At 54.7% G+C, this 25,167-nt stretch overlaps 1 protein-coding gene across 15 annotated transcripts in view; it reads right to left on the bottom strand.

Annotated features, from left to right (window-relative positions):
- Positions 1-754: 754 nt before the first annotated feature.
- The window catches only part of RET (ret proto-oncogene), a 53,375-nt gene continuing 28,962 nt past the window's right edge, over positions 755-25,167 (bottom strand). For 3 of the 15 annotated variants that reach the window (XM_055275216.2, XM_055275220.2, XM_055275223.2), the window contains 16 exons: positions 24,600-24,795; positions 21,957-22,156; positions 19,719-19,977; positions 18,907-19,032; positions 18,169-18,279; positions 17,454-17,573; positions 16,393-16,649; positions 14,402-14,549; positions 12,665-12,772; positions 11,405-11,619; positions 10,947-11,069; positions 9,112-9,182; positions 7,259-7,396; positions 6,085-6,184; positions 4,353-4,500; positions 755-3,005 (listed from right to left, as the gene is read on the bottom strand). In XM_055275216.2, the coding sequence (XP_055131191.1) occupies positions 2,848-3,005; positions 4,353-4,500; positions 6,085-6,184; positions 7,259-7,396; positions 9,112-9,182; positions 10,947-11,069; positions 11,405-11,619; positions 12,665-12,772; positions 14,402-14,549; positions 16,393-16,649; positions 17,454-17,573; positions 18,169-18,279; positions 18,907-19,032; positions 19,719-19,977; positions 21,957-22,156; positions 24,600-24,795 (2,478 nt within the window). In that variant the 3' untranslated portion in view covers positions 755-2,847. The remainder of the gene's footprint in view (positions 3,006-4,352; positions 4,501-6,084; positions 6,185-7,258; positions 7,397-9,111; positions 9,183-10,946; positions 11,070-11,404; positions 11,620-12,664; positions 12,773-14,401; positions 14,550-16,392; positions 16,650-17,453; positions 17,574-18,168; positions 18,280-18,906; positions 19,033-19,718; positions 19,978-21,956; positions 22,157-24,599; positions 24,796-25,167) is intronic. The other 12 variants (XM_055275231.2, XM_055275229.2, XM_055275232.2 and 9 more) reach the window with 9 other exon arrangements.

Below are 25,167 nucleotides of genomic sequence, written 5' to 3'. Positions count from 1 at the left end.
AGGTTGAAGGAGGAAGCCGTGAGCAGACACAGGCACCCACGGCTGGGAGGTGGGGCCTCGTGGGCCTGGGGCGGGCACTGGGCGAGGCGTGCAAAGGCCTGCGTGTACACCACCTGATGAGGCATGCAAAGGCCCACGTGTACACACTTGTATGCGTGTGACACAGGCCCCTGGCATCTGACACAATGCAATCGCAGATGAGACTGATGTTGACAACAACTCCCGTTTGCCCACTGACCCACCAGCTCCAAGCCCGGCATGAGAAGCCCAGAGAATTCCTCGGGGTACATAAACAGAAGCAGTGAGTATGTCAGGCTTCATGGTGGTTCAGGACAGCATTTTCCCTCACACTTCTAATGGCTTTCCTCAGGACTCGGCATTTTATATTCTGTCTCCCACAGCTCTAAGGCCAACTTCAAAAGATCAGCAACAAGCAAATTACTAGAGAACTGTGAAGACCTAAACTTGACACTGGCTGCTGCTTTGTTCTAGAGATGGACACCTTTAAGGAAGGGATTCCTTGAACAGTGGAGTTAGCTGAGTTTTTCAGTTTCTATCAATGTGTCTATTCACATGCAAATGTACCAGATAAACCAGCGATGTCACCGTAGCCCCTAGTCCTCGACCACTATTGATGCCTCAGTGGTTATCGTGATAGAATTCTTTGTGATGTTTTAAATATTGTTTGGAAACTACAAAATCAGAAATCTGTTGTTTCCAACTAGAATGTTAAAAAGAAAAAAAAGTTTACACATTTTATGATACATGATTTTATTTACACAACTGATTTTCTTAGTCACCTTGATTACAAAAAAAGGAACACGGTCTGGTTTAATGACCTTTCATAAATAGATTTTACAAATTTTAATAACTGACAGATTACTACTTAATACTCAGTAATACTTAATACTTAGTAACTTCTGCATATACGTGTATGAAAATTCCAATAGAGCTAATAAGGATGGGGACTTTTATAACTCAGGAATAGACAATTAGGTTATTGGTCAAGGATAAATTGGTCAAGGATAAATTCCCCATCACTGGGTCAGCTGTTTAGACCTGGAATTCTTACCCTCCTGAGAACAAACCTGTTGCAGCAATTCACACTTACTGTGTAGGCATTTTTAATAATTTGAGAGAGTTTATTCTTATTTCTGCATTTAGTGAGACTATCATTAAGCATATCTGAAAACCAAAAGTTTACCATGTCTATAAATATTTGTAAAAGAACTTATCACAGTGTATCTGAAAAACAGCTCAAATTAGAGCCAGGTTACGTGTCCAATAAGCATTTTTCAAACTCTCCCTCTGGGTGTGTGCACACACACCATAAGGCTCTATTGCACACGCATCCAAGCCTTGGCCTCACAAAATGCCATAATTTTGCTGTTTTTGTGAAATGCCTATATAAAATACAGTATTTGAATGAGACTATTTTAAGTCCTATCAGTGCTTTAAGTCTGAAGAGCAGGCAGTGTTTTGGTAATCCGACTCTTTTCTGCGAAGTTACAGTGCTGACAACACAGCCAGAAGAGCTGCTGAGACTTCCCAAAAGCTGCCCCCACAAGACTGGAGGAGCGTTGTGCATCTGTGACCACAAACAAGCAATGAAGAATGACAAGAAGCTTATGAGTCATGGTCAGAATCTAAGAAACAGAAACGTCTTGTAGCAGCGTTAAATTACAAATACAGGAAGAGCTGATCCATGGGCCTTTCACACAGGCTCTATAAGAGCCAAACACTATCTTTTTCATATCAGAATTGTAATCAGAGGTGTAGCAGTCCTTGGTCATTGTCATTGCTACTTCTAACACAGCTAGCTAGCCTGTCCCTTTGATAAGATTCAAATTAATCAAATTTGATAAGATTCAAATTAAAGTGAGTACAAGCCGTACCTGCTCCTAACAGGTAAGATGAGCCACTGCTTTCGCCTCTACTTGGCTGTGGGGTGTGCTGCAGGCTGGTGGCAGGTGGGATTCACAGCAGCAAAGCCTCTGCTGTCAGCATTTCTGGGACTCCAACAGCCCCCTTTCTTCATACTGTTCTCATCAGGGGTAGTGGTTGCTCAGTACCGAACACATGAGGAAGATGTGGTGGGCCCGGGGGACAAATGTGTCTTGTGAGCCCTCTTCCCTGATACCACCATCCACATAGTAAAGATGGCATCGAATCTCTCCATTGTGCTAAATCTAGGAATCATCTTAATCATGATGAAAACCAAATGTCTTCCTAAGGAAAGGTTGCATGATTTAAAAAAATCATTCTCAAGATCTCGAATACTGAGCCCAGGCCCATCCTCGAGTCCCCTCTTCCCCTCCAGCCCTGGAGGGGCATTGACACTATCCCCAGGATCCCCCCAGGCTCTCATTCTGAATAAGGACAGGTCATCTGGGCCAGTGTTTTTCCTACTGCCTTTTTTGTGTGTGTGCTTCATGTTTAAATTTTTTTGCCTTGTTTGGCCGCAACTAGAAAAATCCAACAGTTCAGGTCCAGTTTCATACACCAGGTAGTAAGTGGTGGATCCACATGTGTGAACACAGAATGTTGGCGGTCACTGATGGACACAGACCAACACTGGGTGCTGCTGGGCACTGAAGAGAAAGGAATGCTTAACCACTAAGACTCAGAGCTCTTACCCGGTGTGGCATGTCTGCTAGGAGGGAAAATCACCGGCTATCAGAAGTAAAACCACCTTGGAAGTTAAAACAAACTACCAAAAACAAGTCTGCCACCTGGGAACTGAACATGGCTCGGCCAATGTGACGTTCACAAAGAAAGGGCCGGTAGACTTTCCATTCTCAGCATGTTTCTTCCCCTTGTGAGTCCATTACCTTTTACAAAGAAATGTTAACTATCAAACGTGTCCATTAATTTTGCCGCTGAGGGTGAAAGCATCCAGTTAGCATATACACTATCATTTGCATATCTTGGAAACCCAGTGTTAGTGCCATCAGCTCTCGTGAGTGGTACAGGACTCTCTCCAGGCCAGTTCGGGTCTGACATGCCTAAAAATGAAAACAGATCATTTGTTCTGCACTGAAGAACCAAAACTTCAAGTGCAGACAGTAAGGCCTTGGCAAAACTCCCTTTGATGTTCAAACCAAACTCGTAGTTTCTATGCCAATTATATTAATGGTTTTGTGCTCCAGGTTTCCAAAAACACTGTTATAGTTAGGGGAAATATCATGTGCTCTCTTGGTAAATGTAACTTAACAGACACTGCCAATTTTGACTTTTATGAGCTTGAGACTCTCAAATCTGATGTATATTTGTCAAACTGCTGCACTCAATGGCTTACTGCAGCGGGAACGTTCTACAAAACATTCTCTAACATAAAGGAGGCACTCGTCTGTTGTCTGAGCCTACAACGGAGAAGAGGACCTTCCAAATCGAGGGCGCACGCGGGCCAGCCTCATAGCGTCGTCAGCACAAATGGAGTGTGGCACTAGACACAAAGCCAGTGAGGAGTCAGTGAGTCAGGAGGCATGCAAAAGGAACCGTCTCAGCTTGAAAAAATGCTTGAAACTCCAAGATTTCAAACAATCAATGATGAAGTTAGGAAACAGAAAAAAATTTCAAGTATTTAATCGAAGACAAAAGAAGGAGTTTTGGCAAGAACCATATTTACTGTCCATTGCAAGACCACAGCACCACAGACTATGTTCTTTCAAAAAGCAACTGTTCCAGCTTTAGCACTGACTTCATAAGTGACAACCGTCCTGAAGGTGGGTAAGGCAAAGGATGTGAAAACAGCAGTGGGGGTGCGTCCTCCCAGGGCCGGCCAGCTCCTGCAACCTTGCTGCCCCTGATGGAGGACATGCGGCTGGGAATGGGGCTGAGGCTTGGCCAGTGGCTGCTCGCCAGTCCCAGGTGGCCTCTGAGAGGCACTCGCCCGCCCAGGAGGGGTCTGGGGGAACCTGGCTGTGCTCCCAGTGCAGGCTGAGTGGTGCTGGTGGCTCCTTTCTCAACTGAATACCTCCCCAGATTTGTAAATTTATCCACTTAGTTAAAGTAGAAGTACTATGACTTGATTCCCACCCCAGAAATGCCTTATTCAGCCTGTTCTTGGTCTCACCTGAGAGTTCCGCCCTGATCTGTTTTTTCCTCTACCATCCTAAGTCGCTGGGCAGTGTGGTAATTACACTTATTTTCACATCCTTTTAGAAAAACATAGTTGCAAAAATGCCTAAATGTAAACTGGATGCAAAGTCAGACATTTACAAATAAAAAGGTTCAGAGCAGACTTTGGTTTTGTTCAGACCAGAAACATTTTTAAAAAGCATCACAGAGAGGAAGGATAGTGCAGAGGGGACAGCGGTGCTAGAATCTAGTAAATGCATGGGAAATTCTACCATAGAGTTTGTTTTCAATCCATGTGGAAGGGAGGGCTCGAGGGAGGGGGGCATTATTACAGTCCACCAGCGGTGTCTCCTCCTCTGAGAGGCCGTCATCATAAAGCAGGGAGTCAGACGGCGTGGACGCCGCAAGGTCCAAGTAGTCCTGGAAGAAAGAGATGGCCGGTCACTCCAAGCCATGCGCCACGACTAGACACAACTCAGGCCCCCCGCCACCCCCAGGGCAGAGGCTCTGGCTGTGTCTCCACCTGGCACCAATCTCCTGGCCTCTCCAAGAGACCAGGGCCAGGCTGCGCTGATTCCCAGGACTCCTGGCTTGCCTGGTCCTGCTCTGAGGTCCCCATCGCTCCCCTGGGTGTTGTCTATTCTGTCTCTTCCCCTGGAAAGTCACCTCCCTGGGGACAGAAATGTGCTCCCTCAGCGTCTTATCTCCAGGGCCTGGAGGGCAGCCCTGGGGGACACCTCATCCAGCTGCCCCTGGCCCAACCTGGAGACGGGCAGCAGGAAACCAGCCCGCTGACAAACCCTTGGGCTCTGGGGGAGCCCACTGCAGCCACATGCCAGGACGCAGCCCCAGCCTGCAGGATGTTTTCCAGCTTTCCCCAAGGACCCCTGCCATCTAGAATGTCATGTCAGGGCTGAGTTCTGAAATCTGACAGCACTGTCAGGGTGCACAGGACCCTGCTACAGGCACGGGCTCCCCAGCACGAGGGGCCACTGGCATCTGCTCCTTTCAATGCCTAGCTTGAATGTGCAGAGGGGCCCAGGGTTTTCCTGGCTGTTTCTCAGCACTGTTCTAGGAAGGCCAGCACCAGTGATCACTTCTGTTTTGAACAACCCTGCATTCTCAGGACTTGGAGTTTTCATCCAAGCGAGACAGTGATGTGAAGTTCTCCTACGGGGTCCTAGGTCCTGCATCCCACTATCCAAGTCTGAAGAAGTGACAACTCAGTAAATGTGCCAATGTTAAGACAAGGCCTGTGTGTAAACCCCGTGAGGGCAGGGCTGTGCTGGTCTTATTTCTTTGCATTCCTGGCCTCTGAGACACAGTATGGGTCCTATCAGCTGCCTGATGAATACTGGCTGAAAATGTTTAGACCTCACAAACTGTACTTCCAGGCACACAGGCTGACTCTGGCCACCCCCCAATATGGTTTGTTTGGCCTACGTTCGGCTCTGGGAAATTTAAATGAATTGTTAACAATAAAAACTGGGAGACAACATAAACCTCGTAAAATTCAGAAGACCTGGCCCATTCCTGGCTCCTTTTTCTGCAGGCCACAGGTACTCCAGCAAGGAACCCTTTGGAGGGGGCTGGCTGTTTGCCACAGTCTCCACTGCTCCTTACTCACTGCCCTCCCCGAGCCGGACTCCCTTCTGGGCATCTGAATTTTGGGCACTTGCTTTAACTCAACTTTCTCATTTTCCATTATGGAAAACTATTTTTTTGGCTTTGGAATATTTTCCTCCCATGCCTGCCTGTAGAGAGCTCTTCCTAAATGTCAAGAATCTTGGTTTCTTCATGACTTGAAAAGAAGCCCAAGCGGCCTGGCCTGAGAAGGGTTCAATCTGCTGTCTGCACACAGGGGAGAGCATGACTGTCTCTCTCTGCACAATTCCACTGTGGCCCTGCACTGGGAACTCTGAGGGCTAAAACTACTGCCCTGGGGTGAGACTGGAGTCTCCCCATGCCACTTTCAGCTTGTGGGAATTGACCCCAGGCACTCACTCTGCTCTTAACCATCATCTTCTCCAGGTCTTTGCTGATGTCCGCAAACACCGGCCTTTTGTCTGGCTCCTGCTTCCAGCATTGCAGCATCAGGCGGTACCTGGTGGGAAGAGCAGACAGGCCAATATGATCCAAGCAGGGCCAGGTCTCAGAAGGACAGCCCACCACAGCCACCGCACCCTGCCCTGTATCCTGGGCCCAGTGTGCTCTGTCTCCAACCCCAAAGCTATTTCTTCATTGCTGACATCTCTGAGCCTCGTGGGACTGGGGCAGGGCCTGTCTGCAGGATCCCAGCCCGTGGGCCACTGTGCTCAGGTCTCCCAGAGCTGTGGTCCAGAATCCTACAGGCTTCCCTTCCCTCCAAGGGAGATTCATTTTTACTTCCCTTGCAAAGACACTGGTAAACAGCTCACTGGATACTATGCCTGCTCTGGCAGCTAAGTGAGAAGTGCCAGTCCTTAAAACTCTCAAGAAGGATGAATTGATTGAGGGCTTTTAGGTGTGGAGACAGACAAACAAGAACCTTTGGCAATCACACGTCTGTCCTGCACCGTCCTTGCTTGCCTGGGTGCCCAGGCAGACCACAGCGCTCCAGCTGGCCACCAGCTGGGGGCCCAGGGAGGCGGTACCTGGCTTCTTGGCCCAGCATGACCCCTCCACGCCCCAGCAGTGTGCACACTCTGTGGAATGCATGTACCATGCATCTCTGCCTCTGGGCAGCCCTTTCTCATCTGTTCTCAGCCTAGTTTCTAAGACCATCTCCCCCGAGAGTGTAAAGGCTTCAACCTCTCATGTTGCAGCCCAGACTACCCCTGCCTGGCTCTGCACCTCCACTCAGACACCCCTTAACATGTGCCCCTGGGCCATCTGGAATTACCAGCTCCTCCCCAAGTGTCCTGCTGGGACAGCTCTTAGCCCTCGAGCTTGTATTGCACCAGTCTCTGCTCTCGCTCATTTTTATAAGACCCTCTAGGAAGCCCACCAGCCCTCAGTGGGGTAGGACCCCCAGCATCTACTGCCACACCCAAGGATGGCTCTCTAACCTCTGCCCTGCCCACTCCCCACCCCCTACTTCTCCTGGTTTCTCCTGGGGCTGCTCTGGATGGGGAGGGAATGCACACAGGTGTCCCCTCCCTTCCCAAGTGAGGCTGGGCCAAAGCCGGTCCCTGCTCACATCTCCTCGCTGCAGTTGTCTGGCCTCTCCATCCGGTGGCCGGTCTTCAGAAGGTTGAAGAGCCGCTCAGGAGGAATCCCAGGATAGGGGTTTCCCCCTAGGGTCACGATCTCCCACAGCAGGACACCAAAAGACCATCTGCAGAGAGTGAGAGGACCAGCGAGTGGCTCCATCTGGCCCTCACAGCGCCCTCCGGGGGGCCCAGATATCCACCGCCACCACCAAGCACCTGCTGACCCTGTCGGCTCCAAGCACAGATGCTCACAGATGTCAGCCTGGGTCTGGCTGCTCAGATAGACGTAGCATGAAGGTGGGGAAGGGCTGCCTGCCTGCCTGGCCCCTACTCCATGAAGCTGAAGTCCCTGCCCAAGCCACTCCCATCAGAGCAGCCACACCCACGAGGGACACATGAAGCTTAAGATGAATTCATGACTAATGAATTAATGAGACATTAATTAATTAATGTCATGAATTAATGAGACATTAATTAATGTCATGAATTAATGAGACATTAATTAATTTCATGAATTAATCTTAATCATTCTTAAGATTCTCACACTTAAAGGGGTGAGAATGCAGACCACCAGACTCAGAGTGCCTTGTATAGTTCTTTTACCATTTCTATGTGCTTGGAAAGTTTCATAAAATCTTAGAAGGAAAAAAAGCTATAGGAAAACATTTTAACTGTGAAGGAAACTTGCTTTGCAATGGGAACAAAATCATATCACAAAACAGCATCGCATGAGCCCAGTTAGGGCAATAAAAAGTATACATGTGCACATCACAGAGCACACCAGAGGGCAGCCAGAGGTCACTGGGCAGTGTGGTCCAGTGACATTCAGTCTCTTCTTTATGCTTTTCTCTGCCTTTTCCAACTAGCCTACAGTCAGCTTATGTAATCGGAAAGCTGTTGTCCAATTGCTTATTCACAGCCCACAGTATTTAAGATGCACATGTTGGCCAGGTGTGGTGGCTCACGCCTGTAATCCCAGCACTTTGGGAGGCTGAGGTAGGCGGATCATTTGAGGTCAGGATTCAAGACCAGTGTGACCAACATGGTGAAACCCTGTCCCTACTAAAAAACACAAAAAAATGAGCCAGGCGAGGTGGCGCGTGCCTGTAATCCCAGCTACTCAGGAGGCTGAGGCACAGGAATCGCTTGAACCCAGGAGGTGGAGGTTGCAGTGAGCAAGGATTGCGCCACTGCACTCCAACCTGGGTGACAGAGTGAGACCCTATCCCCTCCCCCCTCAAAAAAAGAGATGCACATCACACCTCTGCTGACTGTAGAACACTTTAGAAGCAAGAATCCTGTGTTTTAAAAGTGATCAGCTCTCGTCATTGGACCTGGACGAATGAGATTTTGGCTTCCACCTTTGAGCAGTTTGGGGCACACAAATCTATAAACTCACACAAGGCCATCTTCAGGTGGAGTCCCCAAGCTCCATTTGCGGGTGGGGGCAAGTCACTGGGTGCTCTGCCTGAGCCCAAAGCCCTACTCAGGACCACAGGAGGGTAACTGCTGGGCTGGGCCTGTGAGTCACCAAGGGACCCAGAGGGAAGCATGGGGCTGGCAAGGGCGGGGGAGGCTGGGTTACTGGCCACCTGCTCTGCTCTCATGCTCCACTGGAGCTTTCAGAACTGCAGCCCGGCCTGGCCCAGCCATTTTCCTCATGAATACATCATGAAGGCCCCTCAGTGAGGGGGTCATTGCGGAGGGCTGGCACTGCAGACAGGTGCTCAGGGCCAGTGCAATTCCCTGGCCAAGCTGCATGGATGGGCGTCGTGGCCCCACTACACGTATAAGGGTGTTTCTGTAACCCCCACCCCAAGAGAGCAACACCCACACTTACACATCACTTTGGGTGGTGTAGATATGATCAAAAAGGGACTCAATTGCCATCCATTTAACTGGAATCCGACCCTAAAGAGGGGATGGAAGAAAGACATTGAAGTTATTCTAACTCTCTAAGAAGGAGGGGTGAAGGAGAAGGCCAGGCCCTATCCCTGAGCTTTCAGTAACCAGAGGAGTGCTGTAGACACTCCTGGGCACAGAGCTGGCCACACACAGCTTTGAAGGGGCTGGAGCTCCAGCCTGAACCTCCTGGGGATTGCTGAGATGCTGGCGAGAGTCAGTTGCCCGCCCACAGCCACACAGGGCCAGCTTGTCACGTGCCACAGGCCTGCTGGTGGTGCAGAGCAGTGCTTCCCTATGCATGGGCCTGGAACTCCCCCAGCAAGATCTCTCCTGGGGTTCTGAGGGCCAATGTGTTTGGGAAACCAACATCTAGCGTTTTCATGTTGGGCACTTTGCCAGCAGCTACCACACTGAAGGAGCCTTGAGGGAAGGGATTTGTCTGTGTGCCTTGGGGGAGGCTGTTTTTTCTCTCTTATTGTATTGCAGGGTGCTTTTAGTATCTCTGAATGAGTGCCCCCAGCCCCCTACATCCCTCATCAGTGCTGGGGTCTGACCTAACAAATCCTTTCCAGGGTGACTTGAGAAACAGCTTCTCCACAGACAAGCCTGAAGGTGCAAGTCCATTTTTAAAATGTGTGCCTTGGGTTGTAACACAACATTACTGTCACTTCTTTTACTTAAACACATTAGGGATTTATGTCCTTAGTGCAGTGTGGCTGTCTTGGCAGCAGTGTGTGACAGTGCAGCCTGCACGCCTTGTATAGGAATGCCTTCAGCTTCTCTCCCTGGAGGACCAGTGCATCAACAGGAAGGCTCTGTCCACACCCTCCACAGGGCAGGGGCCAGCCCCTACCACTTCCCCCACAGCAGTTCTGAGATCTGCTGTCACAAGGGAAACCCCACAAGAAACAGAACAGCTCACAACCCCTGGCAACACAAATGGCTTCTCCAGACCCCTCAGAGCAAAGCTGAATCATAGAAGTTGCCTTTTGTGTTTTTTTTTTCTTCTTCCTCTTCTTCTTCTTCTTCTTCTTCTTCTTTTTTGAGCAGAGTCTGCTCTGAACGTCTGGGCGGCATGGCCTTTGAGCAGCGCCCCCTGAACTTGCCCTGCCTGGGCTGCCACTGGGAGGCTGCAGGAGAGGGGCTGACATGGGCAGAAAAACTAAGAGGGCCAAGGCAGTTGTCCTGGGACTAGGACCATGGTAGGGAACCAGGTGTCCCCAAGGGTGCCCACTACCTGTTTCATAGACTTGGACAAAGCTGGGCTGCGTTGCTGGATCCTGTCCAGGGGATTCCTATGCCTCTAAACTCACCCAGCCCAGCGTCCAAGGCCCCTGTGCAGGAGAAGCCTCACTTGTAAAGCAGTTCATTCCTTTTTGCAAAGAAGGACGATCCTGCTAATTTCATCCCACCCTTCTCTGAGAAAAGAGCTAAGGTCACATCAGAACGGTGATCTTTATTCTGCAGAAGAGGACTGTTAGTTCCACAGCATGAGGTGGCCTCTGAAAAGTGCGGCAAGGGCCTCGGGTCAGTGTGCTGCAGGGGAGGGGTGCCCTGGAGGCCCTGGAGGAGAAGGACATGGCAGAGGCTCAGTGGAGTTCTAATTGGGTCCTTGGGGACCCAGGGTCAGAAAGATTTGGGGTGAGGGCTATAAAAAGCTTAGAGCTCCACTAATGTTCGGTATCTTTCCTAGGCATCCCAAGGGCACTGCCTGCCCTGTGGTGCACCTGGGATCCCTGGGAGCCCCGTCTCATCCCCAGGACTGGGCACCTTGCTCCTCTTCACGTAGGAATCCTCTTCATAAACATCTCGGGACAAGCCGAAATCCGAAATCTTCATTTTCCGCCCCTCAGCTACCAGGATGTTTCTGGCTGCCAAGTCCCGATGAACGAGCTGCGAGGAAAAATAGCACGAGCCCTCAGGCCATGGCCAGGCAGCAGCGGTCACTGGCTCAGCCTGGTGTGACCAGCGGAGGGGTGGTGTGTGGCCCGGATAGCGGCCTGGTGAGACCTGGGCTGGGGGTGTGGCATGGCAGGGGCGTGGTGGAGTCAAGGTGTGGCATGGCAGGGGCATGGTGAGCCATGGTGTGGCAAGCCATGGCAGGGGTGTGGTGGGCTAGAGCGTGGCATGGTGGGGGCGTGGCAGGCCAGCATGTGGGTGGCAGGGGCGTGGTGGGTCAGGTTGTGGCCTGGCCGGGGCTAGCTGGGTGCAGAGCCATATGCACGCACCTTCATCTCGGCCAGATACTGCATCCCCCGTGAGATCTGCCAGGCAAATGAGATGAGGTCGCCCATGGTGAGGGCCCGCTCATCTGGGTGGTCCAGGGAGCTGGAGTTGCGGCTGCCTCCGCTGCCCAGGTAGCCAGGCCCCACTTTGCGGCTTTCGCGTAGGAAGCCCCGCAGGGAGCCGTATTTGGCGTACTCCACGATGAGGAGGAGCGGGCCTGGGGGCAGAGAGAAGGGGCCCTGGGCGCGCGGGTCAGGCAGCTCCGGTCTTCCAGGAACCAGGGTGGGAGGCCGCAGGGCCCCCAGGCCCGGCCACCCAATGAGTAAGGGGGCAGACACAGCCCTGCCTCAGGCAGCACCGCTGCAGCTCTGTGGAGAGTGGAGACCTCGAAGTCTCAGCTCTCTCTTGAACCACTTGCTCTCTGCCTCCTGCTGCTCGTGTGGGCGCCTCCTTCTCGAGGTGCCTGAGGCAGGCGACACTGCCCTGGGAGGCACCCCTCCCTGATGCTAGGACTCCATGCCTTTTTGCCTCCTGGGTCCTGCCCCAGTGCAGGCTGGGGGTGCTGATGGAGGCAGAGGCCTGCGCAGATGCAAGGGTTCCTGCCTGGCGCTAGGCTCTGCATGCAGCCTGCTCCCTGTTCCCGCCTGTCCGGCCCCAAGCCCAGCCTCCAACTCTACTGGTGCCGACCAGAGTGCCTGCTGCGTGCTCCCGGTGTTTCCCTATTCCTCTCGCACACACCCGCACACGCATGCTGGGAAGCCCCTGAGCAGCACGGTGGTTTGTAAAACTAACAAACCAGGCTGGTCTCCTGGGTCTTTATCTGAGAAATGGTGACAATGCTCCTGCCATGCAGGGCGGGGCTGGGGTCACCTGAGGTCACAGCACACCTAGTGCCCTGTGGTACCCAGGGTACCCTAGTACCCGGGATGCACTGTCCATCCCTAGAGCTCCCTGCCCCGTGGGCCCAGCCACAAACTGGGTGAGGACACATGGCAATGTCACACCAGAGACCTCTGAGTAGCCCTGTGGGCCCAGGGAGTGCCGCTAGCATGGGGCCCCTCTGATGGAAAGTGACCACTCAAGCCCATGGACTCAGCTAGACACAAGCTCCAGGCTGGGGCCTGAGCCAGGCTTCCAGAAAGAGGGAGAACAGGAAACAGGGCAGGAGCAGTCGGGAAAGGGAGAAAGAGGGAGAACAGGGCTGTATGGAGCCCCCAGCCTGGGTGCAGTGGTTGCCCACCTCACCCTGCAGCTGGCCTTACCATCCTGGCTGCAGGCCCCATACAATTTGATGACATGTGGGTGGTTGACCTGCTTCAGGAGGTTGAACTCTGACAGCAGGTCTCGCAGCTCACTCGGGGAGGCGTTCTCTGAAATGCAGCACAGAGCAGGTTGCAAATGATCCCTCCTGGAAGCCCCTTCCATGACCATACCGGGTCAGGATGGACCCGCATCACCTTGCCCAAGTTCAGACAGAGAGGCCTGCAAAGACGATGCTGCTTAAGGCTTCTCCCAGCCTTTGGGGTCAGTGGACAGGGGCCTCATCTGCCCTGAGGAAGAAGCGCCCTGAGGAGCCAGCATCCACACATGCCGGATCTTTCCTCAGAGTGTCCCAGGGCTTGGCCTGTGTATGTGGCATTATGTTCCTGTAGTCGTTGTCTTTAGAAGACAGTGGTCCACAGAAATTCCCCGCATTAATCCTTCTGGAAAGGTGAGGGGTACCCACACACCCACTTGTGGGGAGAGGCCCTGGAGAAGGTGGAGAGCTATGAAAGAGGTCCACACACCGCGACCAGGCTCCCCATTTCCTGCTCCCGTCTGAGATGGCCAGCCTGGAGCCCAGGCATCTCCCGTGCTGCTGATCTATCCATCACACACACGTCAGCAGCTCACACTCCGTTAGTTACCAAGAAGACCCCCATTAGCACCTGAGATAAAGCAGTGTTACCAGTGCACTGCACACCTGACATTCTGGCTTATTCTTAATGAACAGAATGACTCCCCAGAGAGTCTAACTGTAGAGGCATGATGGAAAGAGAACGAGGCACCACAGGGATCACCTGCCCAGCACACATGTCCCGATGGTGGCCAGAGCTGTGCTGGAATGCCCAGCAGGTGCCTGGGCCTGAAGGTATTCCAAGAGTCAGAACACGTGGCTAAGCCATCCCTCCCAGGTCAGCTGTCCCACTGCCCAGCTATGCCGTGCCACCTCCTCTGCCCTGAAGGGTTGTCTGGAAGGGAGAGGACAGTTGGGAGTTGGGGCCCCAGGACCCCTTGGACCAGGTGTGGGCAGCCTGGGGCTGTGCATGGCTGCAATGGAAATCCAAGGGTCTCCCTGTGCCCCTGGAGAGTCTGGGGTTTTACTGGCTTGGAGGTGAACCCAGTCTGAGGGGCTGGGTAGGCATCTGGAAGCACCCTGTGCTGTGCAGCCCCCGACTACTACAAATAACTGTTGTGTACACCAACCACTCTCCCTCACCACCATTCAGCCTGGCTGTCCACAGACCTGGGGCCTGGCCACAGAAGAGGGGGCCACTCAGTGCAGTCGCATGCCTGTGTGGGTACGTGCATGTGCCAAACTTGTGGCATGACTGGGCATGCAGGTGAGACAGGCCCATGGGGGTCTCTTGAGATTGAGGGCCAGTCCTTACTGGTGGTCTCTTCACCAGGACCCCAGGAGACACTGGGCTGAGAGGAATAAATGGGGCAGACTGGAGTGAAGACAGCTGTCAGCTCAAAATCAAAGGGCTTTTTAAATGTTTAAAGCTTAGATCTTCAGTGGCACTGGCACAGCAGCACCTCTAGAGCCTTCCAGGGAGAGCAAAGTCCTCTTTCTGCTTCTCTAGGCCCAAGTGGCCCATGGTAGGGTTCCCCCAACTGCAGCCACTCTAGATCAGCAATGGGGGCTCTTCAGGGTCCCATGCTGGTCAGGAGGGGCCTCACCCACCCCCCGCCCTGGAGACTCCCTCAGGGGCACTGTGCCTGTGCCCGGCAGGTACCTTTCAGCATCTTCACGGCCACCGTGGTGTACCCTGCTCTGCCTTTGAGACGGAAGGCCGTTGCCTTGACCACTTTTCCAAATTCGCCTTCTCCTAGAGTTTTTCCAAGAACCAAGTTCTTCCGAGGGAATTCCCACTTTGGATCCTCCTATGTTGGAAATGAGGGAAGGGGGAGAAGAGGGGAGAAAAGTGAGAGGATGACAGGGGAGGAAGAAGGCAAGACCCTTAAAGGAGGCCCCATGGACAAGTTCCAATGTGCAGAGAACCAGCTGTCATCTGAGCCAGTGGCAATGCTGCCTGTCTCTGCCCAGGGCAGGACCCCACAGCCAGGCCCCTGAGAGCTGCTACATGACAGGTGTGGTCACAGCACGGCTTGGACTCAGTAATCCGACCCTCTCTGGTTCCTGCTCTACTGTCTCCCCTGACCCCTGCCCCAGGACTAAATGAGCACCAGGCCCAGACTAGGACCTCCGGCTACAGTGGAAGTGTCCAGGGGAACTTCTCTACATAGCCACCCCTGCAAAGAAAGGCGCCACCATGTTCCGCCTCAAAGTGTGGAAGCACTGCTCCTCCAGGGCTGCCACGGGCCCTCACGCACCCGCTCACCCTGCCTGCTGGCACCACCACCCTGCCCTCCCACCAAAGTTCTATCCACACATTGGGCCCACTTGGGACTGCTCTGGATGCCTTCCCAGACCCCTACCCTGGCCCCCAGTACTTGAACTCTGACCAGGGAGGCCAAAGCCTGCCACGATCCAGGAACCCTCCCCTGATGTGCCAGCTCTGGGCATCCATCACCCCAGGTCTCCTGCTCCTGGGCTGTCCTGGTCTGGCCCCACGTTCCCTGGGAACCCACAGTCAAGGTCAGTGTTGACATTGCCATGGCTTCCCTGCGCTGTCACCCCCACAGCTGGCACTGGAAACTCCAGAGACTGCAGTAAGCACATGAGGGCGACATCAACCTGATCCTCTCAAATATTGAGGTTGAGTCATGGGTCCAAGACCTGGTGCTGATGAGTGTGACTCTGGAGCTGACTGGGGTTAGGGTGGTAGTCTCTGCCAGCAGCAGCCCAGGCCAGTGTGGCCTCCCTGGGCAGCCTCACACAAACCTGCTGGGTTTATGAAGGACTCTCGTGGCTCATCCTAGAGCCCTGCCATGAGGCTAAGCTGCAGCCAGGCCAGGATGGGGACCACCAACTAGGAAAGCTGGTGGGGAAGCAGCAGTGGCCACATCTGGGAAGGCTTCCTTGGCCCACACCCTTACCGAGGGCTGGGTGTTGCCTGAATGGAGGCTCCAGAGACGAGGCCTCAGGCTGAGCTGCACTGTGGGATGTGGCCCCTCCCAGGAATCCCAGGCCACCTCCCAGCCTGAGATGGGAAGTGCCAGGGCCCTGTGGCCACTGGGTGCTTAGCTTCCTCCCTGGAGGCTCCTGCCGAGGAGCTATTCACGCCACCATAAGCTGCGTGGCTCACCGTTCACTCACACCCTTGGCTCTGAGCCTCTGTGCCTCCCAGAACTGGGCTTAGCTTCCAGTGCCCTGGACAGTGCTAGTAGGGACACTGAAGGGGCAGGCCACCACCAGAAGAGGGCAGAGGCACCACACAGCAGGCCTGGCCGGGACAAGGAGGCTCCAGGATACTCGGTACAGCCTGGAGGCTCTGAGTAGCACATGCAGACCTGCAGGTCAGGCTCCCCAGAGAGGCACCCCCCTCTGACTTCAGTGCCCCTCCATCCACACTGCTGCTCCCCTGCCTGATGCTGCGACCCTGACCACTGCCTCTCACCTGGATGGGAACAGCACCTCATCATAGTCCCACCCCACAGACTGTCCCCACACAGCGCCCTACGGAAATGGGGGCAGAACACGGGCCTCGTCTGCCCAGCGTTGGCAGCTCCTCACGGGATGGCCTCCATCTCCCCTGCTGGCCTCCCTCCCTGGAAGGCAGCTGGGGAGGGCAGGGGATCTTCCCTGCCCCGCGGGGACCCTCACCGGGATCTTGAAGGCATCCACGGAGACCTGGTTCTCCATGGAGTCGAGCGAGGGCCGGCGGGCGCCGGAAGAGGAGTAGCTGACTGGGAAGGCCTGGGCGGGCCTCCGGAAGGTCATCTCAGCTGAGGGGATGGGTGGCTTGTGGGCAAACTTGTGGTAGCGGTGGATGCAGAAGGCAGATAGCAGCACTGAGACGATGAAGGAGAAGAGGACGGCGGCCGCAATCACCGTGCGGCACAGCTCGTCGCACAGTGGATCTGTGGGTGGGGGCGATGTGAGGCTCGGCACCGCCAGAGGCTTGGCACCACTGGGTATAGGCCGCGCATGCTCTGCCTCATGGCTCTCTAGCCCCCCGTGTCCGCGCCAGCGGGGAAGTGGCCGTGGAGGTGTGGGAAGGCCTGAGAACACCCCATCGGGCATGGGTACTGCCATTTACTGCCCCCTACTAGAACACTATTGCCCTCTTACAGATGGAGACAGAGGCTCAGAGAAGCTGAGCAGCCTGCCAAGGTCACACAGCAGAGGCTATGCTCACCACACCAGCTGGCACTGGAGGGCTGGCAGGGGAGGTCAAAATTTTCCTCTGTTCCAAATGTCTTTGGCATTTTCTTTATGAAAATGCTAAGCGGCTGGGGACGTAGGGCTATATAACACCGGAAAACTCAATGACAGAAACGTGTCCCTGTGCTCAGGCAGAACAGCACCCCTGAGTGTAGTCGGTGTGGCTGTGCCACCCACCATACCTGCTGACCTTGAAATGTGTTCCTGGGTGGGTCCCAGCTGCATGGTCACAGGGACAGTGACTTGTCAGGCTGACAAGTTGTTTGGTGGAAGAACTGCCTTTCTGGCCTGTCCATCATAGAACTTATGGCCAGAAGACACTTTATAGGAGCCCTGGCCCCTCTCCTGGGTGGAGTAACAGAGGCCCAGAGGGAGGGAGGGAAGTTTCATGGGGCCCACTTGCCTCCCAGCAATTTCCTCCCTTGTTGGGACCTCAGATGTGCTGTTGAGACCTCCATGGGGCTGGGAGGTGGTGGTGGTCCCAGCCGCCGCCCACTCACCCTGGATGTCTTCGGGCTCGCAGAAGCACTTCTCCTCCTCAGGGAAGCAGTTGCAGGTGCCATAGCCAGCTTTAATTCCCCGGGGCTCCCCGGGCTCGTGCCCCCCGACAATGCTGCCCCCTGAGGGCAGACGTAGCCCACTCAGCCTCCTGGGGCACCTGACCACCCCAGGCCCCCATATTTCGAGGGCAGTGTCCCAAAGAGCCCCCTCCCCAACTGGTGTCACAAGCACAGGCCCAGGGAGGCCAGGGGCCCAGCAGCTTGGCTCAGCTGGGCAGGGCTCGGTCACAGTGCCTTTCTGAAGCCATGGGTGAAGCCAGGCCCCCTCCTAACATTTCATCTGAACAAAGGACTCTACCTCCAAAACTGGAGCCTGGTGGCCTGACCCGCACATTGCAGTGTCCCTCGTCTGGCTCAGGGCCGCACTTTCCCTGTCAGTGTCCCTACTGACCATTCTCCGCTTCTGAAATCTGTGTGTGCCGACTTCTGGGACCTCAGCAGGGGCCTGGACAGTCTGTGGGTCCCTGCCTTCCCCCTGTCCCTGACCGCACCTGCTCCCTCCCTCCCCATGGCTAGGGGACGCTGAAATGCACAGGAGGCTCAGCTTGATGCATAAAACTGACAGCCCTGGCAACTCTGGCTGAAGTGCCTGTGGGATCCAGGTTTCCCCTACTGTCTCCTACCTGTTCCCATGCCCTGATTAAACCCTGCTTACGGAGGCAGTCCTGAGGGCAAATGTTGATGTCTTGGGTCTCCACAACATCGCAGTGGCCATCGGGGCAGGTCTTGGTGCTGGGAGAGCAGGTGGAGAAGTTCCTGGTGATCCCTGCACAGGACACACAGCAGGCTGTCACCCATGTGGGGGCCCCGCTACACACCCCCACCACCTCCTAAGCAGATCCTGCCCCTCTAGGGAGGAGCAATCGGAGGCCTGAGTAGGGAAACACCACATACAGAGCCTTGCCAGTGGAAGCATCCTGGGGAGCCATGGCTTATGGGAGAGGAGGTATGGGGGGTTCCTCACACAGGTGGCCCTTACAGCAAAGAGGCCGGGACCCTTTCAGGGCTGCATGGTGAGGGCCCCTCATGGTGGTGGGCATACCCAGGCTGGCCTCTGGCTGATGCAGACAATGAGTCCCCTGCCCACACCACATCCCCTGGACGAGGACCTCCCAGAAAAGGCCATTCTGTCCCCAGCACATCCCAACTTTTGTTCAGACCTTCCCAAGTCCAGAGTGAATCCGGCCTAGGGACCATTCACTGTACTCACAAGCCCCTTCCCCAGCCCTGCACTGCTGCCCGCTATGCTGGCATCGAGAGCCACATGGGGGATGAGGTGCCAGAAGCAGACCTGGAGCAGGGAGAGCTACCCCAGGCTGCCAGGGCCCCAGGACCCCGTTTCCACCGGTGCCGTCGCCCCCGCAGGCCTCCCTCAGGCGTTTCCAGGGCCTACCTTTGCCATCTCCTTGCCTCCACTCACACCTGCCTGTTGGGGAGCCCAGGCCGCCACACTCCTCACACTCCGGCCGTCTCTTGCTGACTGCACAGGACAGGGGGCAGCCCGCCTCCTCGGCCACATCTGCAGGTGGCAGACAAGCAGGGTCACAGGGGGCTGGCCTGGGCCCAGCATCCAGCTAGTGCCCAAGGACAGGGAACAGCACCAGCTGAGTTGCCCCACGGATGGAGCCCAAGAGGACCGGAGTGACAGACCCAGGGCAGCAAAGACAGTGCCAGGAGCACAGAGCGCAGGGCAGGGTACAGGACATCATGGACAGTGCCAGGAGCACAGAGCGCAGGGCAGGGTACAGGACATCATGGTCACAAAGCAGGGGTCACCTGGGCTGGGGTAAGTACGGGAGGAAGGATGTGAGGGCAGCCAGATTTGGCCAACGACGCCCAGGATGCCCTGTGGGACCTGCATTTCAGATACACAATGAATGGCATGAATGGCAGCTGTGTCAGCATGTTCCTAAGAGGGCATGGATGGACCTGGAGGTGTGTCTTTCGAGAAGCTGCAAAGGTTGCATGGAACACACCTATACCAAAAAATTGCTTGTTGTTTACCCCAAATTCAAATTTAACGAAAGTCCTGTATGTTATCTGGAAGGGGCAACCATTTACTGCTGGGTCACTCAGGGTGAAGCTGGTCCATGCCTTCCCCACTCCCCAGCTAAGCCTTGCAGCTGTTTTTCTCAAAGGGTAGGAGGCCCAGGCTCCGGAAGCCCCCAGGCCCCCAACCCATCCCTCCCTGGAGCAGGCACTCACATGACCCCTCCACCATTACAAGCAGCTGGGCCTGGGCCTGCCTGGAGGTCTGCTGGTCGGTGGCCACCACCATGTAGTGAAGTTCGGCACACTTGGGCCGCCGCAGGGCCTTGGTGTCATTCACAAACAGCATCCCCGAGGTGTCCTCAGCTGAGGTGACCACCCCTAGCATGCTGCAGTTGGCGCCGGAGGAATGCAGCTCATACTGGACATTGATGCCACTGAACGCCTGGCAGTTTTCCACACAGACTTTCCCGATCTAGGGGGGCACAGGGGAACACCTTAGCCAGGCAGCTGGACCGGCCTGCAATAGCCTGAGGGTAGAGGTTCCCACATAGCCTAAGTCCGGGAACGCCCCCAACTGGGCCTGGAGACAGCAGCCCCCCATGAGCATCCTGTCCTCCATCCCCTCAGAGCCTGCATACCCACCCACTTGCCCCGGCCCTGCCCTGCCCAGCTCCACTCAGGCCACATGTTACGAGTTGCCCCTATTCCTGGGAGCCGGAGGTCAAGGCAACCCAGGGCCTCAAGAAGGTTCAGTTTGGTGGCAGGAAAATCCCCAGACAGGCCCTGACTCAACCCTTTACTCTCCTTTACTCCCTCACTCAGACACCAAGGCCGCCGGAATGTCTCCCAGGCTCCTCCCTGGCTGCTCCCAGCTGCCCCAGCAGTGCTCTGGGGACCCCTCGCTCCTCCCTCAGTGCACAGGGTTTAGAGGTCCACCCTGCCCTGGTGTCCCCTGGTCAGAGCACTGAACCCCAGCCGCAAGACTCGGGAGCATGGTTGCCCCAGCCCATGCAGGACCAAGGGGGCCTCCCTGGGACTTTGACCGGAGCCTCTGGGAAAGAGGAGCCTCTTCTCCTGGGGATGCCAGGCTCTGGGACTTTGACTAGAGCCCCTGGGAAAGAGGGGCCTCTCCTGGGGATGCCAGGTCCTGGAGTCAGGCAGCTGAATTCTTTCAACCTCTTGGCAACTCTTGCAGTTGCTTGAAACCAAAAGTTCCACAGATGGTGAGATGGGGGAGGGCCAGAGCAGGGCTGGGCTCTCCCAGGCCCACACGTGACCACAGCAAAAACCAGCCTCCTGGGTCTCCTCACTTTCCCCTACAAAGCCCACTTCCAAATTCTCACGTGACTCTCAAAATAGTCCAGGGTTCCTGTCCCTAATTCACAGCTTCATAAACTGGGGAGAAGGGTGAGACCACAGTGAGGCTGAGGCTGGACTGGGATTCAGGCCCCGTTGCTCCTGAGCCTGACAGAGGGCAGGTGACCCAACTTCAGCAATGCCTGCTCTTGCCCCACCGCCTGTGAGACCCCTCAGGGCCCTCTGCCTTGTCGCCCCTCCGTCTCTGATCCCTCTCCCATTAAAGGCCAAGGGGGTGGTCGGGGAGCTTGGATATGTCCAAGGGTGAGCTCCTTCGTGGGCTGGACACGGGTGGCTGCCAGGAGCTGATGGGGGCACAGAACCACCCGAAAGAACTGGCAGATGGCCCCTGAAGAGGAGGCGCCACGGGCTGCTCTGCGAGGGAGAGCGGCATGTGAAAACATGCATGCTGCAGTTTCAAGTCAACTTAATAAGTGCTTACGAGAAACATCCCGGAAAGAACGCCATGATGTGCAACACTGCCGCCTATGGGCAGAAGGGATCACACCCCATGCCTCATCTTCTTTCATGAATATTTATTACTTTTATTTCTTCTATTTCTAATCATTATTTTCCAAAGACAAATATAAATATATGCTTTCTAGCAAACCTAGTTACAAAAAGTAAAAAGTGGAAGCGTTTCCAGCCTCCCCCTGAGGGCACCACTGTGGACAGCACTGTGATCTCTGCACACTTGCAGATCCCTGTCAGGGAAGATCTGCTTTTGCACAAAGGGAGTCGCGTGGGACCAACATCTCTGCAAGCCACTCTCACCAATCCACCAGGAAGATTCTTCCAAGTCACCATATGTAGATTTACCCAGCATTGCTCTTGCATTTTTGAAAATACATTTTAAAGATACCAAGAATGGAAAGGGGAAAAAAAGAGAGGCCCAAGGAGCCCCCAGCCCTGCTCACTGTGAGCTCTCCCAGGCCTCTTCTGCGCACCCAGCTATACCTCCTGGCCCTGGGCTCAGGACTCCACCCAGTCTACTCTGTGCTGGTTGGGCCAAGAGGCAGTGTCACCTGCCTCCCTGTGCCCCCATGTCCCTTGGCCCTTCAATCTTCCCCAGACAGGCAATAGGTATGGGCTCACCTGGGCAAATCGGCGAGCCCTCCTGCTCACGGAGAGGGAGTAGGTACTGGGCAGGTGCAGGCTGACCGGCAGCACCGACACGTTGAAGTGGAGCAAGAGGACGCCCGCTCCTGGGCCCTGGAAGTCCGAGTCATTGACTAGCACGGCCAGCTGCATGGTGCGGTTCTCCGAGATGGAGAGGTTCCGGTTGAGAACCAGCCCTACAGGTAGGGGCACAACAATGACCACTGAGCTGCTCTGGCTGTTTCCTCATGTGTAGCACACGTCTTCCCAGACAGCCCTGCACACACACTGGTGCAAACACATACTTTCACATGTACAGTGCCATGCGACAGGCCTGGGGCTGGTCCTAAGTTGGCACCAATGTTCAAATGTTGGGATTTGCTGAACTGAAAGTCCAGGGAACCCTTCTCAATTTGAGGCAGCCTGTGTGTGTATGCATGTGCACGCATTGTATGGGGTGTCTGTGTGTATGATATGCTTTTGTGGTATGCGTGTGTGTGGTATGTGTAAGTGTGTAGTATGCATGTGTGTGGTGTCTGTGCATAGGGTATTTGTGCCTGTGTGTATGGGGTGTTTGTGTATAGAGTTGTAAACTAAAACTAAAATCTTAAGTCCCCAGACCAACTGAATAGATCCCCTCTTGGCCAAGGAGACACCAGAAAAACCTTAAAAACGGAATTCTGGGCCATGACAGGAAGGCAGGGTGGACTTGCCTTATTAGGCCCTCTTCCTTCTGGACTTTGGACACAACTGACAGGCATTAACATTAAAACAGAGATCATAAGACTGGCAGAACAGACTCTTTGTGGCAGTAAGATACCAAATTATAAACAGGACCTAAGGCCATGCCAGGCAAGGGTTAAGTAACACCCTACAAACCATAACATTGGTTTTCTTTTTTGAGACAGAGTCTTGCTCTGTTGCATCTCATTGCAGCCCTGACCTCCCAGGCTCCAGCCATCCTCCCACCTCAGCCTCCCAGGTTCCTGGAATCCAGGTGTGTGCCACCACGCCAGGCTAATTTTTCATATTTTTTTTGTAGAGACAGGGTTTCACCACGTTGCCCAGGCTGGTCTCGAACTCCTGGACTCAAACAATCCACCTGCCTCGGTCTCCCTAAAGTGCTGAGATTACAGGCGTGAGTCACTATGCCTGGCCCATAAAATCTTGTTAAAAACCTTTTTTTTTTTTTTAATTACGCAGGTATAACGCGGTTTACTTTCCATCCTGACCTTGTATAGCATCAGGGACACATAGCAGGCTTCCTTAACATTCCTTTGTACTGACCTGAAGTCTTTAGGCAAAGCTTAACTCTTTCAACCAACTGTAAATTAAAGAATCTCTGCATCTACCTCTAACCTGTAAGCCCCTGCTTTAAGATACCCTGCATTTTGGGGCCAAACCAATGTATACCTTCCATGTGTTGATTTATGTCCTTGCTTGTAACTCCTGTCTCCCTAAAATGTATAAAAGCAAACTGTAACTCCACCACCTTGGACCTGGGGACCACTTACTCAAGGCTTCTTGGGTTTGTGTTTTCTCCAGGCTGTGGTCACTCATCTTGGCTCAAAATAAACCTCTTTAAAATGTTTTACAGAGTTTCGTTTTTTGGGTAACAGGTGTGTGTGTGTGTGTGTGTGTGTGTGTGTGTGAGACATGGGGGGTTAAAGGTCTACATTACCAAGGCCCTGGGAAGAACACACTAGAGCCCTCCAGACAGCTCCCCCAGAGCATGGCAGAACTCCCCTCCACTGCAGGAACCTTCAGCAGACCCAATGACCCCGCAGGCCAAGCCCTGGAAGTCATGCCGTCCCTGTACCTGCCGCGTGCTGCCGCTGTGGTTCTCATGTGGTGGAAACAATGATGGGAGGGGCACTCTGGCACACAGGGTATTCAGTGCCAGGGCAAGAAGGCTGTCTCCCCTCTGACAGGTGGGGCCTCCATAGGCTTGGTGAGGTGGGGAGGACTGAGGAATGAATAGGACCAGGCCAGGCAGAAAGGGGCGAAGGACCCATGGCCTGGGGTTCCACCAGACACAGACCCCAAATGCAGGTGGTTTATTTGGAAGGCGATCCCAGGAGAAATCAGCAGGAGGTGGGAGAGGGAGGCAGGAAGCAAGGCAGCTGCTGAAAGGTCCCCTGAAAGCAGGTGAGCATGGTGGCATGTCAGCAGTCAGGCAGGACAATGGGCTCAGAAGCCCTGACCTGGCTCGGGGCTGCTTCTGTACACCAGCCTGTTTAGCAGAGAGCTGCTGAGGCTGGAGCAACAATCCATAAGCATTTGGGATGCCTCAGGGGCAATGATGGAGTGCCAGGGGCTGGAGGAAAGCCACAGGTGACATGTGTGTTTGCAGTCGGTGGTGAGCCCTGGTGAGGTCAGGAAGGGGGTGTGGTGGGGCCCTGCCAGGGTCGGCCGTGGAGCAGCTCAGGGAGAGAGGACCCATGGTGAAAGCCCTGCTGGTGGCTGGAGGGCAGGCCTGGCAGAGACACAGGAAGTGCTGGGCAGAGGGTGGAGGGGAAGTGGCTTGGGCCACAGAGGGCCATGCCAGGTGTGCATGTGTGTAGGGTGCTGCTTGCCCATGAAGAGCGAGCACCTCATTTCCTGGGGGCCTAGCCAGGCCATGCCACCAGCCCCTCTTACTATAGTCATGTACGGTCGCCCGCACGAAGCTGCCGTTGGCCTGGACCGAGGTCTCGTTGGGCCAGTGCTCCACCCGGAAGGTCTGCTGGGCCCAGGTGTCCCCAGGGAGCAGCGTGCTTGTGTACCGTCTCACCAGCTCCCCTGATGCAGGTACCACGTCTGCATCGAAGACACGCAGCGTGGCCACCACGGTGTCCTGCAGGATGCAGAAGGCGTTGGTCAGTGCAGGCGAGAGGGGCCCCTCAGACCCCCCAAAACCAGAGACCTCAGGATGCTGCACATCCCGCACAGCCCATAGGTGGACCAGGTGTGTGTTGTCAGAGCCAGGTCTGGGGACAGTCTGACCTGGGTTCAAGTTCCCACGGGGTCACTGGCCAGCCTGGCCCAGTCACCTTTCCTGAGCCACTGAGCCTCGCCTGTGTAACAGGTGCAATGCAGACCTCTTATAAGGAGAATCACAGCCGATGCCCAGGCACCCTGCTGGCAGGTCCCATCCAGGTCCCCAGAGAGCAGGATGAGCACCTCCACTCTCCCCTGAGGAAGCTGGGCCCCACAGAGTGAAGGTCAG

This window comes from Symphalangus syndactylus, chromosome 4 (assembly GCF_028878055.3).
Source record: "Symphalangus syndactylus isolate Jambi chromosome 4, NHGRI_mSymSyn1-v2.1_pri, whole genome shotgun sequence".
NCBI lineage: Eukaryota > Metazoa > Chordata > Mammalia > Primates > Hylobatidae > Symphalangus > Symphalangus syndactylus.
Note: the sequence above shows the minus strand (reverse complement) of the source record. Positions and strands in the feature narration are given on the sequence as shown.